The sequence below is a fragment of the Alligator sinensis genome, unplaced genomic scaffold (genome assembly GCF_000455745.1).
Source record: "Alligator sinensis unplaced genomic scaffold, ASM45574v1 scaffold346_1, whole genome shotgun sequence".
In the NCBI taxonomy this organism is placed as follows: domain Eukaryota; kingdom Metazoa; phylum Chordata; order Crocodylia; family Alligatoridae; genus Alligator; species Alligator sinensis.
In genome coordinates this window covers 355,806-376,980 of record NW_005842765.1, presented here as the reverse complement: position 1 = coordinate 376,980, position 21,175 = coordinate 355,806, and the positions used below count along the sequence as shown (strand labels likewise).

The 21,175-nt window shown below is 39.5% G+C and overlaps 1 protein-coding gene across 1 annotated transcript in view; it reads right to left on the bottom strand.

The window, feature by feature from the left end:
* Positions 1 to 21,175, bottom strand: part of ADAMTS6 (ADAM metallopeptidase with thrombospondin type 1 motif 6) — a 345,170-nt gene that overhangs the window by 318,624 nt on the left and 5,371 nt on the right. Inside the window, exons 2-4 of the mRNA XM_025216768.1 lie at positions 17,823 to 18,207; positions 16,678 to 17,045; positions 4,442 to 4,610 (exon numbers count right to left, since the gene is read on the bottom strand). Coding sequence (XP_025072553.1) covers positions 4,442 to 4,610; positions 16,678 to 17,045; positions 17,823 to 17,919 — 634 coding nt within the window. The 5' untranslated portion in view covers positions 17,920 to 18,207. The remainder of the gene's footprint in view (positions 1 to 4,441; positions 4,611 to 16,677; positions 17,046 to 17,822; positions 18,208 to 21,175) is intronic.

Here is a 21,175-nt window from a genome sequence, read left to right as displayed (position 1 = left end):
TGTAATGATCCCCTGGGCTTGGGATTTTCACACTGGGCATGGTGTACCCCTGCAGCCAGGAGCCCCATCAGCTGACAGGGCAATGCAGGGAAGACCCTGCAGCACATGCAAATTAAGACTCAATAGCACCAGCTATAAAGTTAGTACACATTTTCAAGGTTTAACTTAATAGTTAGTTGGAACTTTTTATTGTGTGATAGCTACTTTGTGTAGCTGGTCTTAACCGTGCAGTTAACAAGTTAATTGTCCATACGTGTAATGTGTAGAGGGGGCCTGAAAAACATATGCTAAATATACTCATAACAAACCTAACTCAGTTGTGATTATTTTTGTTTTGGGGAATACACTTTCCAACATGCATTCTTCTATGAAGCCACATATTGAACCAGATAAACAGGAATAGAAAACAAATAGATCTAGGCCATGTGACCTTGTTAATATCAATTTTTGTAACATTCTGTGCTGCATTTCCTGACTTCTTTGATATTGTAATTATGCAAACTTGTTGATACTTGATTTTTTTTTTTCATATTAGGCTAAACAGTGCATGTTAAATCTGCCCTATATATGAAACAGCAACACTTATGCCATCCCAGAATTATATACTTGCCAGTTTTCAGGTTTCAAACTGCAATCACTTTAATTGTCACTACATTCAGATCAGAAGTGTCTGTTAATGTGCCAGGGAAATATACTGTTCCCTCTCCAACAAGACAGCTGAAAACGTTTTGTTTTAAAATTTTCAGAAACAATAATACATCTCCACACAAAATCTGCATACAGAATATATCAACAAAAGGATATTTCTGAAAATGTTGAGTATGAAAAAAGCATGTTATAATGGGAACCTTTGCAACCTTAACAATACAAGTAGGCACTAAACTTTTTTGCACAAATTATGTAGGTAAATGAGAACAACGTGAAAGTAAATATGCTGCATGAAGTTTGTTGCAAGGTTAATGGGAGAAGACTACAATACATTATTTATGAAACTTGTATATTCATATTGACTGTAAACTATGAGCCAAATTCAGCTCTGAATTATGGCAGTTTTACCTGCTTACCTCACAGCTTAATCTGATTCTGCATTTGGAAAGCTTTGCATGTATTATTAACATTTCAGAAGGAGGCATACAACTGGATAGAAAAACAAAGGTAATCACAAGGGCTTGATTCCACAAGATGCTGCACAGTTACCACTGAAGTCATTGCAATCTGAAGGGGCCCAGCGACTCACAACAAAATTCATATTGAATTTAGTATGAATCTAGAAGCATATAGGACCTGATTTCACACCTACTGAAATCAGTAGCAGTTTTGTTATTGACTTCAAGCCCACAGTGAAGGAAGAACTTAATTGATTAGTGAGGACTGGAAGGTGAGGGATGAAAATGTGAAAACTTTTTCTGCTGGGTGAGAGAATAATTTCACAGATAGGCTGTCAAACTCCCTTGGTTCCTCAAGTGAGATACGGACTGTAAAAAGCCTCACAGGCTGGATCAAGACCCACCACTAGCAGTGGGGTGAACAGTGGTAGAGTTAACTGCTGCAGGGATTAAAGTACCTGTTGCTTTGCCCCTCCAACAATGACATGGGATCCCAGCAGGACTCCATACACCAGAACTCAGCACCAGCTCCAGACCCTCCAGGAGGCCAAATGATATGGCTCTGTGAGCTAGACCCAGCCTGTGGGCTGTATCATTGATAGCTCAGCTTTATATTATAACCTTTATATTTAAACAACAGTTCCATTGAAACTAGTGGTAACACTGTGGATTGTACTAGTGCAACTTAAACAGAAAAATGATCCTAGTAGACAACAACTTTGCTCACAACAAAACCAGTTAATGTAGTGAATTTATACATGTTTAAGTGAACTGTTAATTGAATGCATAGCTTAGTGAGCTAGGCACTGCCCAGGGAAAAGGCCCTGAGTTCTGGTCTCATGGGATAGAAGCTACCTATCCATTTTACTCAATTAATATTAAAGTGCAAAAATGCCATTTGGGATAGGAACGGGGACTGAAACCAGGACCACCTCCCTTCCAAGGCAGTGCTCATCTTACTGAGTCATACTCTCCCTAGCTAGTGCTCTTTCTTACCCAACATATCTTTCCTTCTTGGCTGCCCAAACGGCCAACTTCAGAAGGAAGAGAACAGTGCCTAGTGGTTAGATTAGTTTACTGGGAAGTGGGAGATGCATGTTAATCCCCTCTGGCTCAGCAAGGCTTAGAATCAGGGTCTCCCACTGGAGGCAAGTGCCCTAATCACTAGAGTCCTGGACTCAAATATGGAAGAGGCCACTTGCTCCTCCACTAACAAACAGTTGCTGGTTATAGTTTTATCTGACCAGACTTTGAGGAAACTGCACACCTATGCAGGCAGAACAGAGCATGTACCACCATAAAAACAAGTCTAGCTATACAGATGGAAACAGGATCTAAAATCCATGTGCATGCCAAAAATGTCTTGTATGAGGCTATATTGAGTGCATAGTAGGACTTACATGTGTTCAGGTAGTGAAACATTAACTTAACAAAGTCTAAACAACCCTAGAAAAATACTGCCGGGCTTGCTAGACTGATGTAGCTGTACCAGCAAACCCCACGTAGCACAGGAGCAATTTATATCTTATCTCCCCTAACTTGGAAGGAATGATTTCCTAACTACTGGGCACATCTACATGTTCAGTAATACACAGTGGTTACTGCACATTTAATTTAGTACTTCTATGATCAAGTACTAAATAAATGCACAGTAACCAGAGTTACTGTGCAGTAGTGCCGGCGAACCCTTTAGTGACACTACTGTGCAGTAGCGTATTATCACTATCTGTGCTGTGACCCACTACTGCACAGTTATTAGGCCTGAGCAGTTAGCGAGTGTCTCATGTAGATAAGCCCACTGTTAATTTCTCCTTCCTTCCATTTGTGAAATGTTGTCCAAAGGAGGGGCTAATATTCGCTCCTGGTTCTGGGGATATGATCATGGGAAATAAAGCACTGACTGGTATTCCACAAACCTCTCACTAAACAGGAGGAGTTGAAGAGGTGGTTGTTTCTGTAAAAGTTGATTGTGACATGAACAAATTAGAACACCCAAATATGTTAATATTCTTATTCTCTGGGGCCAATTCTTTTTCCTAACCAGAGGACTGCTTGGGTACCCACTCCCTGACTGGTCACAAAAGAGTGGAAATCAGCTAGTGATCCATTCCAAGTCCTGCCGTACACAGCAGGAGAGAAGATGAAGGACTTTATAGCCAGCAAAAGAGGGTTGTGGATGCAATAAGTTTCCAAGCCAACACAGAAGTTTTACACAGAGTACTAAGGAGCACAGAATGCTTAACATTTCCTGCCACTAGACCCTGAACCCAGTTAAGTGAGTCACTCAGGAAAACTCTTCTCCAAGCATGGCTCTTGTAGACAACCTGTGTTGTAACCTCAGTCAGTTAGTGCCAGCAGAAGTTATAGTCTCCAGCAAGAAAAGCCAAAAGAGGTTACATCAATAAGCCATTTATTATTTTTTATTTTGAAATTAATATTTGCCAAATCTGTCCTACGCTAGATCTCACTAGGGACTAATGCCCGAGACTGGAGTGAACCTGCAAGAACAAACTTTCTTGAGAGATATGTAAACACTAGCTTGGAACATTTTTCTAACAAGTAAAAAATCTTTTTCTAGATCTGTAAATCAAAACCAGCCTGTCAGATGTATTCCAAACTGTCCTCAAGAAATTATCTTTTGGCTTAAATTCAAACAAGTGAAATTCAGGACAAAAGGAAGATATTTGAGAAGGTTGGATAGAAAACGGAAGATTTGAACAGAACCATCTTTCAATAAAATCTATGAAGGCATTCTTGTAACACCATAATTTGATCACCTACCCATCTATCTTTGGAATAATCTTAACAAATTGAATGAATAATTAGTGTCAACGAATCACAAATACCCTTAAGTAGGAATTCTTACTCAGTTCTAAATATATTACCAATCATGACACATGATTGATGTGTATTACTGTTAAGTTTGCTCAAATGAGATCCAAGACTTACTAATCATTAAGCTGTAACGCTTAGTCACTCAAGTCCTGCCTTCCAATCAAGATTGAAGTACATTTACAGGATGCTGGGAAGAAGCCTGCGCTCATCACTACCATTGTACTCAATACAGGAATAAAACAAGACTTATTCCCAGTGCCTTAGTCTTCAAGACACTATATTCTTGACTTGAATCTGAAAAAAAATGCAAAGCTACTTTTCAAAGGGGTGCATGGCATCATCCAAAAGGAGAGTTCCTAACACTAAACTCACTCCAATGGAATTCTGTTATATTCTGTACATGGAACCAGTGTAGAAATCACAGCATTATCTTAGTTTTAAATCTGAAATGACAATTTTATAAAGAAATAAAAATATAATTGATATTCAAGCTTATTTACCTGAGACACCACAGTGAGTGTGATCATAGAGATGTCGTTGGTACATGGTAGACTTTTTGTAAATAACATGAGGATGACCATTTTCATAACTAAAATTATTGGAATTTTCAGTTATATTCCTTAAAGGCTCAATAAAATACTCTTCATCTTCTGTAGCAATAACACCATGCTTAAGGGAGAAAAAGGGAGACAAATAAAAGCTGGCAAAAGGCAAAAAATGTAAAAAGGTGTCTTTTAAAAACTGATATTTGCAGTGAAGCTTAATTAGTTATTTTTCCTCTGGCAAATCTAGTTGTCCTCCTCTCACTGAGACAAATGGTAAGATTCCCACTGACGTCAGTGGGAGTAGGAGCAGTCCCCTAAAAGCAAAACAATGGGTAAATAAAGAGAAAAAATATGTTGTCTTGTTTTCTTAGCTTTTTCCCCACCATTTTGGGAGGGTGTGGTAAGAGAGCAAGAGACAGTTTGGTGAATAATAAGCAATCAGTATTTTTCTTCTCATGAAATAATCTGTTCACAAAGTTGTTTCAGAATTATATCCTAGAATCATGGAGAAGTGCAGCTGGACCCATTAAAAATTATGCTAAGCCAAAATCCCTTTATTCAAAGAGTGAATATAGTGTCCATCTATGATAGCATCCCAAGAGATGCTTTAATACCATGCCATGCATCAAAGGAGAAAAGTTACAAAACAGATTTATTTTAGGCAGATATTATTCAAAGTAATCACTCTGTGTATTCTAACACCACATATGTAGGGTCATATTATTATTATGAACTTAATTTACACTATTTACATGAGACTTTTTAAAACACATATATTCCTCCAGATGTTTAACATAGATCTTAGGTACATCATCAGTGTTACAAACTATGCATTAATCTGCATTCCCCATTGAAATTGATATTTTTTCTTAACTCTATAATATACAAGGGTAGACCACATATTCTTCCCGATTTCCCCATTTGTGATCTCAGATTCTCCCAAACAGGAAGTGGGTTGTAGAAGAAAGGAGAGATTTCAATCCAGCTTTATAAATTCATGGATCTTCAGCCAACAATACTGAACTTTAGAAGAAATGCCTGTTTTAAAGACCCACTGAATGTAGAAATACCAGGGAATTGCCCTGACAAGCGTATTTCCACCACTATATCTGCTAATTTAAAAATTCTCATCCCTACATCAACACTCAAAGCATTATAAACTCTCTACAATATGAGCAAGAGACATGTGTGTTAGGTAGAGGTCTGGGAAGCAGAAAGTTCTAAAGTCCAAACCCAGTTCTGTGGTCTTAAGCAAATTACCAGGGATCCGGGTTTTCCATTTCCCATGGGAAAACAGAAAAAAATGTGGATTTTCCCTTTTAACAGAGAAGAAAGCGGATTTTTCATTATAACAGAGATACCCATGGATTTTCCACTTTTGCAAAGAGCTCTCTGCAGGCTGGCAGAGTTCCAGCCTGCAAGAGCTTCTTGCAAAAGGAGTGGCAAACCCTGAGCCCTGTCCTGAGGGAGAGGGGAAGGGGCAGGGCCTGAGCCTCTGTCATCCAGGGCTTGGCTCAGGCTCGCTTTCCCTCCTGCAGCCTTTGAGGTAAGTGGGGCTTGCTGGGGGCCAGCAGAGGAGTAGGGCGGGGGCTGTGCAATGAGTGAGGGTGACTGCCAGGGCTGGGGGGTGGGGGGGTTGAGGCTGTGGGAAGAGCCAGTGGAGTAGGTAGGGGCTGAGGGAGTGGGGAGGTGTCCATGGGAAGCCCCATGTGGAGGGCCGACCCATCCTGATGGTGCATGGACCAGGAGCTGCATGCCATCAGGCCAGGCGGGAAGCCACACGTGCAGGTACAATCATGCACCATCAGGCCAGACGGGCTCCTTGCCTCCATGAGCAGCTTCCTACTGAAGTGCTGGACGCCCCACATGGAGGCATGAAGCCCACCCAGCCTGATGGTGCATGGCTCCCAGTCCATGCACCATTGCACCAGGCCAGCCGGCTCCATGCCTCCACATGGGGCTTCCAGCACACCAGCAGAAAGCTGCCCATGGAAGTGAGGAGCCCACCCAGCCCGATTGTCTGCAGCTCCCATCTGCAGTGCTGTGATCCTCCTGTGCTGCTATTGAGCCAGCCCAGTCTGGTCTGAAGGCACAGACCAGTGGGCCAGACTGGCTCCATGCCAGCACACGCAGACCCTGGGACTCAGAGGCACATGCCACCAGGGGCTCTGCCTCCTGCTGCTGAGCCTCCAACCAAAGCCCACACCCACCCACAAACCCTACACATACACCCACACCCCATTGCATTCCCTCCACAAGCCCCACCCACTCACAAACCCCACTTACTCCCATACCCACACCTCCCAACTCCTTCACAACCCCCATAAATCTCACATACACACACACCCTCCCACACCTTCACAAATCCCCCCCACACACACCCCACATGCGCCCCCAACCATACAAAGTACCTGTATATATTTCTAAAGAAGATTCAAATAGTGTTATATTTAGGTTAATTTGTAAAAAAATAAATAAAAATTGTATAATTTTGAATTTTCCTGCACATAATTATGATTTTTTCGGCACATAATTTCGAATTCTTCTGTGCATAATTCCCTGGGGTGTACAGAGAGGTCTCAGCAGGAGTTCTGGATTTCCATGATGAAAAACCCAAAATCAAATGCCAAAATATATAGGTATATAGAATTTATTTTATTACAGCGATTGAAGAACTGGTAGGCTTCCAAACTGCTTTGAAACTGTACATATATCAATAAAACATTGTGTCCAACTGATACCTATATATATGGTAGCCTTTCATTTTAAGCATGGATTTTGGTCATTTTAAGCATGGTTTTAATTAGAGAATTTGTGATTTTTTTAATCAGAGAATTTGTGATTTTTTTATCAGAGAAAACCAGGATCCCTGCAAACTACTCAGGAATTGATCCAGGTCCCATTACTGCCACAGAAACTAGAGGTAGTGCTAGCAGCTAACTAGACATTACCATATTTACTCACATACCACATGTATCATTTACCCCAAAATTAGCCAATGAGTGAGTTGAAGGCTCAGTTTCTGCTCCATACATCCATGATTGGAGAAATCTTTTTTTCTTCATTCTGCCTTCCCAAAACAAGGCACATGATTTATTTGGGAAGTGTGGCATGTGAACAAATGCAGTAATTTATCAGTATTTAATCCTCTGAAATTAAAGTTGAGAATAGTTAGCATCTACCTGATGGTACTCAGCACCTTAATTTAAAAAATACAGCACATTTTGCCTCTGCAACATTATTTCATTGGAACAAGTTTGGAAATGGTCCTGTTTAAAGCTGTAATGCTCTTCTGACAACCCTGTATATTTTCATTTCCATATATCAGCATAAATAGTTTGTGCATAAGTGTGTCCTGTGCACATAGGGCTTAACACTAATTTACTTAACTAATAAACCTAAGATAGAAAAAAAATCATTGAAAACTTGTAAATGAATAATGGTTATTTCAACACAAATTAAAAATACTTATGGTCTTTACAATGTTAAAAAATACATGTGCTGATAAACATTTCCAGTTTATGTGCCTTCAGTAACTTTTGCCTAAAAGAGATCTGGGAACTGTGCTACTATATTCAATTAACATTTTAAAGTACACTTTTGGCCTGATGTTCTACTCCATCAGGCAAAACTTACATGGAAAGCTCTTTGATTGAATTTGAAATTGGGCTTTCTAAAATGAGCTATTTTAAGAAATGAAATGCTTTTTGGTCTTTGAATTCATGTTTCATTTTGTGTTTGCAAATATACAGCAAACAAAAAAACCCCATGGAGCCACAATACAAGTCAACATTATCAAGATGTAAAGGTAGCATGCAAAGCAATTGGATCAAATTTTATCATTTGAAGAAACAGGAGCTGACTGCCCTCAGTAGGTGACTACAAGCAACGTTCTATAGATTATCATTTTAAAACAGACTTTCTTTATGCATATAAGGTTTGAATCTAGCAACTGGATATTCTCAGGCAAATCCCTGCATATCTGTGAGGCTCCACTGATTTTGTGAGCAGGGATCTGCATATAAGATTATATGTTCAGGCATTAAAATATATTATGCTGATGATGTCAGTTACTGAACCATACTAGAATATTAAAGTCAAGTAAATGCCTTTTATCTTACAATACTGAATGTTTTCCTTTTTATATTATATTCCTTATGTATTTTGAGACATAATAATGAAAACTTTTCTAAACCATTCAATATTGTTTAAAATATAATAATTGCTACTGAAAATGTGACAGATGATAAATTTGCTTCATCACAGATAACCAATAGAATCTAGGTCTGCATTTTCAGATCTTCCCAAAGATCCAAAATACTACCACTTTATAACAAACCCTTGTTTTTTGTTTTGCAGGCCACGGAGGAATAATGAATATATTCCCATGTATGTTTGGTTCCTGTCAAATACTAATTTTGTTCTTCAGAAGCCCCCTTTCTAATTCAAGACACCTAGACACATTTTTTTAAAATGAGCAAATGCTAGCCTCTTTCATAGCTTTGTGTGCTATATGAATTGTCAAAAATTATTTAGTTGATACTTTTGTCTTAATGTGGTGGATGATACTGGAAACTGTCTACACAATTTCATAAAGTTTCAAATGTGCTAGCAGCTTCACCCACTCCCCACCCATTTGCACTACACATAGGTAATTGCACATTGGTAGCTGCATAGACATTCCATGACTGATTGACTGTGCATGCATGTCTGTGCTCATTTCCCATTAATTATATCCTTGCATAAAACAGCCTGTGTATGATCTTGTAAAAGCTAAGCTTCCAGAGAAAATATCCATTGAATCAATGGGAATACTGCAAAGTTTCAAAGGAGTAAATCAGTTTTTAATTAAACATTTAAATCAACTAATTTTAAATGCCATCCCATGTCACATTCTACATTTCTGGAATAATAATCTCTTTTTATTCGTGCCAACTTTATGGCTTTTAAACTCCTCTCATGAGGTCTATTTAATTATTTCAGTTAAGATAATATGGAATTATAGAAGCATGCAATTTACACCAGTCACCAGAAAGTTAGCAAGAGGATCAATGGTGTTATTTGGCCTTTAAATATAAACAGTAACATTAAGCATATAACATGAAGCAATATATGATCCCTAGAAATAGATTTAAATTCCAATTCACCTTTTTAATAATACAAGCTTTTCACTAGATTCTGAGATGTTTCAGGTGCTGCACATAACCAGACCCATGGTTATTATGGAGAAGTTGCTTGGTAGACAAGGTTTTGACAGATAGTAGTGAGTCAAGATAGGAAAGGTACTGCATCCTTATTTGTCCTGCTACTAAGAGCTTTAACATTTTTCTCCACTGGTAACTATTTACTTCTTTTATCTCTCGGATATGAAGTTCCTGTCATTTCCCCACTCCTTGTTCCTTCCCCTTTTTTTTTTTTTTTTAAGTATCACAGGACACAGCCATCTCTAGTTACCCAGTGTTGCTGTTACTCTTGCCACAACCTCGCACCAATCTGACATTTTTGGACATCCTGGGCATGTCTGCACGAAACGCTACTGCACCATAGCTCATTCCTACTGCACAGCCAGCCACTAACCATGACATGATGCTACTGCACAATAGTAACAAGCTACTGCACAGTGGCATCAGGAAAATATTGTGTAACAATGGTACTGCAAGTAATGCAAGTAGTACAACCATAAGCAATTACAAACTGATTGTGCAGTAACAACTGCACAGTCCACTGCTCTTGTAGATGCAGCCCATGACAATTTTTTAGAATCTATTCACATATATAACTCCCATTGAAATCAATGTTAATTTTGTGGATGGAGGGCTTAGGCCTTACATTTCCTCACGCTATTTTGCACATTGAATTATTGGCCATTTTTGATAGCTTCAGAAAATCCATAGCACCATCAGCCTAAATCAATGAAACAGAGCCCAGACAGAGAAGAATCAATGTGTATATGCCGAGTGCAAATATAGCATTCTGAAGCTAAAACTATAAACAAATATGTGGAGAAGACTAACATAGGAAATAGAGACAGGGGAATGACTCCCTGGGCACACAAAAGGAGATATGTATGGCCGGGAAGAAGACAGCAAACCAGAAAGTGCATGGCTCAGTCAAACAGTTGCTGCACTTGAAGTTTTTAACCTAAATTCTTGCTCCCGATGGGACAAAACTTTTCCTTTGCTCACTATCCATTCCATGCAATGATTAGTATGTAAATGCAAGGGGCAGTGGCTCAGCTTCAAAATGAGTACTGCAGAAGGGTCTGGATAATGCCAACCCCATAGGGTGCTGGTTAGAGCACTGTACTGGAAAGTTAGAGAGGCAGTTCAAGCTCCCTCTACAAGAGGCAGGCCTAGAACTTATGTCTCTTGTTTCTCTGGTGGCTGCCCCTAACCTCTCAGCAATTGTAGCTAAAGCATAGGGAGGGATATTCTCTTCCTGCAACTTCTTTCTAGGATTTACACCAGTGTACATGCCTATTTAGCTATGCAGATTCTGGCTAGTGCATAGTCTACTGAGCATGCACTGCATGTGTGTATACATCCACATCTACACCACATGGATAAAAGAATCATAAACTCTGCCTACATACCAAAAAAGCCACTTACACAGCTGAACTGCCATTTAGATGGACAGAGTAACAAAAGTCTACCCTTTGGGTTTCAAAAGGGTTGATATCTCAAAGTTCAGAAAAAATTAGCAAAACAAAAGTGTGAATGAAAGTTGCAGGGGTTTGGGTTGTAGCCGTGTTGCTCTAAGGACATAGGCAGACAAGGTTCCTTGGGTGAATTTGATATCTTTTATTAGACCAACCCAAATGGTTGGAGAATAGTTATTAAGCAAGCTTTTGGGTTCAAGAACCCTTCGTCAGGCTAAGGAAGTATCAGCAGTTGGTGTGTGCTCTTCCTGGATGGAATGAAAAGTAAAGAAGCCAGGGGCTGGGCTGGGGAGTCAGTTGCCAGGCAGATTATAATGTATCAAAAATCCAATGTCTATGTTTAGTCCATGATCTCTAGTATCCAGCAGGTTGATGAAATGGAGCTCATAGGCTCATCTCTGGGAATTGTTGTGTAAGTTTCCCTTGAGGATCAGGACTGAGAGATTGGAGGGAGAGTGAAAGTTGGGAGTTCTTAAAGAAGAATTTATTAGATGACAAAAAATGTCATGATTTCATAATCAAGTTGGAGGACATATTTGTCTAAAAACCCATTTTGGTTCAAGTGGCAAAGTGGAGGAAGCAAGTAGAAACAGAAAAGTGTCAGTAATACATAACAAATGGAAAAAAGAAGAAATAGATTTGCAATTAATACAAATTATAAGTTAGAAAGTATAGAAAACTAAAGACATTACTAAATCTCCATCATTGGCAATACTAAAAGCAATAAGTTTTTAAAGCATATGGAATGAAATAAATCCTATAAATAAAGGAAGATGAAAAAGTATACATCTAGGAACAATGTATACAGAACATACATCTAGAATGGATGTCTGCATCCTGTAAAGCAGCAACTTTGCAAACGATCTATAGGCTAGAGTGGCCAAATAACGCAGTATGAACTCTCTGCATGATCCTTTGGCTAAAAGGATAAGATTTTTTTTTTTAAAGAAGACTGAGAGGTGACTTGATTACAGAGTCTTAAGTACCTGCACAGGGAGAATATTCCAGAAACTAAAGGGCTCTCAAATCTGGTAGTGAATACAAGCAAAGCAAGAATAAAATATTACTATTTCGCTTTTTGTACTACCTCTTCTAAACAGGGTCTTTATCAATTCTATGGGATTTATTTTGAAAAGAGCAGGTCTTAATGAACACAATTTAGTTTTTCTTACAGCAAAGTGTCAAGAATTTAAAGCAAGGCTTTCACACTATTACAGAGTAGAATTAAATGAAGAATAACATTTTTCACAACTACTAAAGTAAGATTTTAAGCCAAGACTATTAGAAAAGGAATCACTTACCTTTAGTTTTGTTCTCCTAAAGATATCACTTGGCTTCCTATTCTTGGGGGTCACATCCCCAGCTAAACTTCCCCTAATTCCCAAAAATATTTGGTTCTTTGAAGCACAGACTCATGCTAAGATTTACTGCCTCAGTACCCTCAAGAGCATTGTTTTAATTCCTTGATCAGCCCCTCAAATCGAAAATATAACGAAAACCAAAAGGGAAGATAAAACCTTCAGAAAAATATCTGAGAAAAAGGAGGCAGACAAGGTTCTTTGGGTGAATCTGATATCTTTTATTAGACCAACTTAAATAGTTGGAAAACACTTATTAAGCAAGCTTTCAGGTTCAAAAACCCTTCGTCAGGCTAAGGAAGTTTCAGCAGTTGGTGTGTGCTCTTCCTGGTTAGAATGAAAAGGAAGAAGCCAGGGGCTGGGCTGGTATGCATACAAGACAGGTAGTCAGTGAAAATGTAGATTGAGGAGTCAATGGGTGAGACAGACTGGGGGGGGGAGGAGAGAAGGGGGATGAAAGTGGAGAGATACCTGGGGAGTCAGATGTCAGGCAGGTTATAATGTTCTTTACTTTTTATAATGTTCTGGCTTCTTTACTTTTCATTCCATCCATGAAGAGCACACACCAACTGCTGAAACTTCCTTAGCCTGACGAAGGGTTTTTGAACCTGAAAGCTTGCTTAATAAGTGTTTTCCAACTATTTAAGTTGGTCTAATAAAAGATATCAGATTCACCCAAAGAACCTTGTCTGCCTATGTCCTTAGACCAACGTGGCTACAACCTACGCCCCTGAGAAAAAGGAGAGCATCTAAGTGCAAATTCAATCAAAGGGAAATAATCACTTCCCTTGATTAGCTAGCAACATTCCAACTAATGCAGCCCAGTATGTCGTTAGTCTTCTTGGCAACAAGGGCACACTGTTGGCTCATATTCAGCTTATTTTCTGCTGTAACCCCCAGGTCCTTTTCTGCAGAGCTGCTGCTTAGCCAGGCAGCCCCCAGCCTGTACTGGTGCATGGTACTCCATAGAACCGTGGAAAATACATAAATTTCCAGCCAGAACAGGTGGTAGGAGAGCTGGAAACAGGAACATGTTAGGGTCCTGGATCTTGGACACATGCAAGTACAACAGAATATAAGCATTTGTTTTTTTTTTAAAGGTTCTAACTCCTGTGGGTGTGCAGAAAAGTTTGAAAATTAGGTCCAAGGACAGCTAATATAGTGGCATACCTGAATTCAGTATACCTGAATCTGCACAGAGCCTGAAAATTAGCTCAGAGATGTATTTATCTAAATGGAGCATTGACTCCAAGCACCTAGCTGCAGATGCCCCTACCAGCACTGCCCAGCAAAGAAGCCTCTGTTAGTGATAGGGGAAGAGCGCAGTGATTTTGACCCACATACTGGCAGATGGGTTAGATGGGTTCCCACGTACTGGTAAATGGGCAGGAGGGTTCCTGCCTCTATTAGGAAGAAGAAAGCCCATCTGGCTTGCTACCTCTACTACTATTTCTGAAGAGTGAAGGGAATCTCATGGTTCAGTGTTTCTGGAACAGGTAGTGGCCTCCTGATACTGCCATTCCAAGTAAAAGGCATGGCCATGATGAGGGGTGAAGGCCACTGGAAGCCTCACTCTATGGTGTGCCTAGGACCCAGAACTGCCTTAATCCATCAGGGCTTTGGAAAGCACAATATGATGATAACATCACACTGAAGTTACCAACCTACCAAGAAGCAAAAAGAATATCTAATGAAAAGACAAGGACAATAAGCACAGTACTGAAATCAGAGGAGCATGTAAACTGTAGAAGCCAAAAATTAAAATAATTAAGTATTTGATATTTAAAATAACCAGCAGTGATACAGTTAGAATACGCTGTGAGCAGTTGCAGATTATGGGTTAATACCATTTCTTGCCTGCACACCTCTGACTTCTGAAAAGAGGGCTGATGAGCAAGGGTATGGCTAGGATCCAGGACATCTGGGCTCTATCCCTGCTCTGGGGAGGGTGGGAAGGGCTGGCAGTAGTGCATCCTAGGATGCTGGAGGTCTGCAAATTGCTCATTTTATCTGTTTGGAGCAGACAGAAGTTACCTTAACATGAGCTAAGTAGCACAACCCAAAGTTAAGCCTGAAGCAGCATAACTTTGAGATGCTCAGAGGGCATTTAGCATGAACTAATGAGCTTTAACTTGCAGACACTAGCATGAAGTGCTCTTAGTATGGATGATCTAAGTATAACCTGTAATTTTACTCAAAGACAGAGAAATTCTATCCAAACAAACTAAGTCAATATCTCTAGGGGCAGCAGAGAAAGGAAATCAGCTGCAGGGGAGCTTATTGGCTGACCAAGGGCAAGCAAGAGCTCAAACTGTTTGAAGGCACCAAAATGCTGATTGTTGCTCTCAAAATGATGCTTGCCACCGTATGCCTCAAAGGACAAATTCCTGTGAAAGGAATAAGGGAATTCCAGCATGTTTAATTCTGGTGAGCAAAGACCCAAGACTGGAAAGCCAGGCATTATGTCACCTTTAGAGAAAAAGAGATCACATGCAGGTGACTCGGGCTTAGACTTAGACTCATGCTCGAGAAAGAAAATAAGTTCCTAAAGATGAATCACAAAGTGAAAACTGGGTTCAGCCCAAGTATGTTCACTGCATATCCCCATTAATCAGACTACACTATGGGATGGCAAACTTTTGCCACCAGAACACACTGAATGAGACTCAGACAGTGCCACAGGCCACACCTGTGCACTCCCCAGCAATCAGCAGATGTGAAGAAGGGCATACATAGAAGAGGCACATGCTAGTACCCTGGTCATATCAGCAACAATGCCTTCATGCAAAAAGTTTTACTCCCTTAAACTACAGCCAAAGCCTACAGTAAGGATGCCTCCTCTGCTGCTGTGGCAGAATACCTGAGCTGCTGCAGGCTAGATCCAGTCTATTCATAGGCCACAGGTTGCTGACCCCTGCATTATACAAAACATTCAGTAGAGAAATATATTTTAACTAAGCTTCTTAAAAACAAATTATCTGGTTTGAAATCCTTCTCCAATTTCTATTTCCTGAAGACTACCCAAGAGTGTGTTACTCTGTGAAATCGTGGATACCATTCATTATACACACCGCAATCTATTCTAGTTAGCTTGGTTCTTATCTGGCACTCACCACTAAAGTAGTAGTAGGCTTTTGTTATCAACCGTGCCCTAGCATGCATTTTCAGGGATAAAAAGAAAGTTCCCAAATGAGTTCTGGAGGAAAAAAGCTCTTTTCTAAAAATTAGTTAAATCTTCCTGTCCCCAACACAACAAGATGCTACCTCTGCATGCTACCATAGTGGGAATAGTGAACGAATAATGATTTTCTCATAGAAAATAGCAGTGTATATTTTTTAATTTACAACAGTATTCGGTAGATGTTTATTTTGGTATTTCCCAACTATTGTTCTTTTTTATCACTTTATTTTAGACATAATAGTGTCATGTTATGTTTAGGCTTTGGCTCTAGTTTAAGGAGTAAGACTTTTTCCATGCAAAAATTGCTGCTGATATGCCCAAAAGTGTCATCAGGAATGAGAACAACATACAGAAAACACTAGGATTTCTAACACTACTTTTTACTTCATGCAGCTCTTTCATTTATAAACAAAGATCTTGTAAAAGGTTTAAATGATCATTTTGTGACTGGTATTTTGCCATGCGTTCTGCTTTTCTCTTCACTCTTTGGGTTTATAGCTTTGATTACTTTTACACCAGTTCTTCCTCCTCTCTAAGTTTTTCTGTATCCAAATCTTCACAGGTGCCAACACCTTGAAATAGGATCTCAGAGCAACCAGTGCCTCACATGAAGCACTCAGCACTTTACAGGATTAGACATTTTATCCTTAAAGTTTAAAACATCTGACAAACCTAGACTCTCTCTAGCCCTATTCTTGCAACCATAATACAGGCACAGGCAACAATGAAGAGGCTGCCTGTTGTATGACAAAAGGATTAATGCCCTAGTGCTTACACTGAGGTTTAAAAGTGTGTTGACTACTTTTCTTCAGAACCCAGTTGTTGTTTGTTTGTTCGTGGGTTTTGGGGTGGGGTGGGGGGTAGGGAGAGGCAGAGGGGGTCTTCCTGGCTGCTTGCTTCTTGCAAGAACATGAAGATATGCCAATTAAGTTCTTCCTCTGTATTTTAAATGGACGAGTACACTATCATACTAAAATATATAACATGCACTTACCAGACCATTGCAGTTGCTTAAGGCCACTTTAGTTGTACTATGCTGGTCTTGCAAATATCCTGTGTAATGACAGTGGTCTAAAAAATCATGTTTCCATTGAGGTCCATCTTTCCCCCAGTATTCTACTGTAAAGTGTTTGGACACCAAATCTGTGTTGAGAGTCAGGTTTAAATGAAAGTGCTTGCCATAGGCAGAAAGTTTAAAAAATAATTTAGATGCTGCCAGTTCTTGGTCATAAGAGTCTGTACTTCTCCTCCTCCTCCTTGAGGGTTTAGCATTTTTCACAGTAAAGCTGAGGAAGGCTCCATTTTGATCAACCCTTATTGGGATTGTTAGTTGGTAGTGTTCAAGGTATGACAGGAATTCCTCTTTGTAATCACAAGGTAAGACAGTCCAGGAAGTGGGCATAAAAGAGAAGAAAATATAACAGGAAACAACAAGTAGTAGTATAAATATTAACCACATATGGCTAAATCCCATTGCATAAATGACTGAAAGTCATTTTTCAGGGATATGCAAGATGAAAAGATTTGCTAAATAAAATAGAGGAAAAATTAATTTTAAAAATCAGCAAAATTTGTGCAGATTATTAATTTTATGTTACTAGAAATAAAAACATATTTTAAATACATTATATATCTGCCTATTAAACCATGCTACATCAAAGTGTGGGACTAAAATCTACCCTGGGAAGGTGATGATACTCAACGATAAAACTATTAGATCCACCTGCAAGAATAAACACAATTACAATGAAAAAAGACTTTTATACAAAACATTTAAACATCTTTTCATTTCTCTACAAATGGGAATAGTACAATATATATTTTGACCTTTTAACTCCCGCAGTTTTAAGAGATGTTTATGGTCAATTTTTAACACGCTTTGCATGTAGCATTATGGCTAGATTTAATTTGCAAGACTCCTTTATAGCTAAAATTAGCCAGAAGAGAAGTTAAAACATCAATCTTAGAATTGACTGACATAATTAATTTCCCTCTAACTGAACTTTCACAGTAATAATTTATTACAAAAGTACCTTTGGGCCCATGTGATCTATCATCTCTTATATAGTCATGGTTTAGGAAAGAATTACTTAACCTTAGAGTAAAATGCCTTGCCAGCTATAGAACTAAGACCCCTACCTTGAGAACTATATGAAAGCCTGTTGTCACTGTGAAATTCCGATGAAGCCATGACTAGGCTCAAAATCCAGGTCAACGTCTTCCACAAAATTTCCATAATTTAGAAAAAAAATGAAAGTTTGTTTTTCTTTGGAGGGCTACCTATGTGCTATAGAGTTAACTCCACTCCAGAATCGCACCATAACAGGTATATTAATTTTATCTTACTTCCAAGCTAATTATTGGATGCTCCACTTTTTGACAGGCACTCTTTTCCAACAACCTGCACTTTCTTCTATAACTGTAGTCATTTTCTCAGTTTAAAAATAAGCATTTTTGTAAAAATCCTTAGGATATCAGTAAGATGTTAGAGTGGGTAGTTACTGAACTTTGCCCATGTCTTTACCTGAAAAAAAGAAAAACAAAAACAAAAAAAAATAAGTTAAAGATCTATTTTAAATTGGAAGAGCTATACTATACTACCAAATCAGAGATGAGTGCCATGAACATGTTTAGCAATTATTCTTTATCATGAATTCCTTAATTGTTTGAGGCCCCAATTCTATAGAAACTTACACACATCCTTAACTTTCAGAATGTGCATATTTCCATTGACTTCAGTGGATATACTAATCTTCTTGAAATTAAATGGATGTGCATGATTTATAAGATCAAGGATGCCAAATTTATTAATGCCAAATATACTGATTAAATAGTGAGCACATGCCTGCTTGTAATGTCTTCACTAGAGGACATGGGTAGACTTAGGATTTTGAAAAGGAGTTCAAATGATGTGGTGCATCATCCCACATAAAACAACACATAATTCTCTCCAGTGAAAAAGAAATCAGATATTTTATAAATATGCTAGGAGCCTAGGACTTGATTATTCAATTTAAAATTGAAACAAAAATAAATAAAACTTAATTGGAATGTGCATTAATGTGCCATTAAGTATAAAAAGCACAACAAACTAGGCAAAAATAATCAAAAGATGCTGTTTAATTAGTCCTGTAATCATTACAGTTAAATAGACATCTCTTTTTCAGCTTCATAAAACAAAACCTAGCTTTCTAGCCATCTCAGTGCATCCAGTGCTTCACTAAAAGTTATTTTCATACCTGAGTTAATATTCACCTGAATTAATGTTTATAGCTAGAGTTAAAAACCATCTGTAATGCTGTTAAATAGGAGCTACATAACCAGGAGCGGCTAACAGCAGAATTGCCAAGAAAGGATAGCTAAATTAGTGGAACATGAAGCCCATTAAAAAAGAGAGAGGACTGTTAACACCTATGGACCGAAGGGTATAGAAGAAATCAGGTAGATTATAATGAGCCATGAAGTCAATTGAGTACCTCACACCTGCCTAAATAGAAATGCTGCTGCTGCTTCCACCACCAGACACTTGGTTTTAAATTTTGGATAGACCAGGAATCAAAAGGAGGGTGCAAATGCAGCACTGTACCCCTCCTGGATCTGTCCCTGATACTAGCTAATTAAGCCTAAGACACTTGAGGGCATTTTTACACATGCAAGCACTACAGTGCTTGCAGTTGTATAAGTAGCAAAATGTGTATCAGCGCTGAGAAAATGCAGCAACGTGCTTTTAAACTAAAACACATTGGAGGTACTTTAGTTCAAAAGCGCACCGCCTTCTGTGTACTGATGTGCATTTTGCCATTTATACAACTGCATGCGGCACAGCGTAGTGCGCATCAGCTTGTGTGCAGAGCAGACTCAATTAATCGAGTCTACGCTGAAGCAACAAATCTCCAGCGCATCATGAGACAAAAAGATACATGTATAAATGCCCTGACAGACAACAGAAGACCCTTGAAAGGCATCCAGTGCACAGTTACCCTTTTACAATGAAAATTTTATTATTAGTCAAGGCCTGGTTCTGCTTATGTTGACAAAATTTTCATTCACTTCAAGGCGAGTTTTAGTTGGTACCAAACAATTAATGTCTGCATTTAAAACTGTTAATTGTATATATTGGCAGTCTTTTAAATGTTAGCAAAGATGTTTTCTATGCACAATCATTTAATGTATTTTTATACATTTCAAGAATTTTTAGAAGACTGGGGGAAGTTGGGCTATATAAATTGTTGGTACTGATTCAATGTAACAAATTATCTGTTATTTTGTTTTAAATAAAATGTCAGTTTCCATATATAATACCATGATGTGTAACTGCTTTCAATACCCATGTCTCAATAGTAGTCAAACAAAGCACCTGAAAAGTTGAAAACAACTTAAATAAAAAGGCCTAAACACACATGAAATCACTAACTGTATTTTACAGCACCTTTGTCACTTAAGACAAGGATTTATACCGTTTATACATTTCTGTAACATGGAGGGCCTGTCCGTACAGCTTTTATTCACACAAACCTTCCCTTTGAAGTTAGTGGAACTGTTTGCATAAATAAAGATTGTAGAACTGGGTTCATAACGTGCATCACTGTTCAAAGTGCACACCAAATTCATCTCAATACGTTCAACCTCAAGGAAAAGCTATTTATTAGTATTGAAATTAATACAGGGAATGTTATGTAACCAGTCATTAAACCATAGTTTATTATTACTATAAGAATAAAACTAGACACAGGATTCCATTTCCTTTAGCCTTCATTCACAACTGAATATAGTATTTAATTATAGCATGCTGAGAAAATAAAATAGAGATAAAAGATGCTTTGCAAGTGGTTGGTGTGGCATGGATTTGTTTTTTTTGAAGGAGGAGAACATAGATATACTTCTATCTGCCGTTATTCTCTTTACCACAGGGGTGGGCAATTATTTTGGGCGGAGGGCCGCTTACCCAGTTTTGGCAGGCTGTAGAGGGCTGCATGAGTAGCCCCACCCCTTGACAGGTGCTCCGGCCCCTGGTCACCATCTTGGGACCAATGTCCCAATGTCTTGGGACCAATGTCCCAGGGCCAGCACCGGTGGGGCCCAAAGAGAGGCGCAGGCTGGCAGGGGTCTGTAGAGCTGGGCTGGGCTGCACCAGCAGGGAGAGGGGGGAGCTGGCCCGGCTTCATAGAGCCCCTGCCAGCTGGGGCCCCACCGGCACTGACCCTGGGGCACCGGTGCGGGCCCCGTGCTCCCACTGGCCCCCCAGCCCCATGGTACAGTCTGGGGGCAGCACACAGCCCTGACCCCCTGCTCACTGGCAGGGAAGAAGCTGGTGCTGAGTGTGGGGAAAAGCATCCCCTTGCCCGCCCCAGGGCCGACGCTCCCTGCTGCAGGCACTCGCAGCCCATGTGGCGCTGTCCGGATCAGGCACAGGCAGTCCCAGGTGGGCTGCAGTGTGGGGCATTGGCCACACGGTGAGTGAGGAGCCACTCTTCCCCACGCGCCGCACCAGC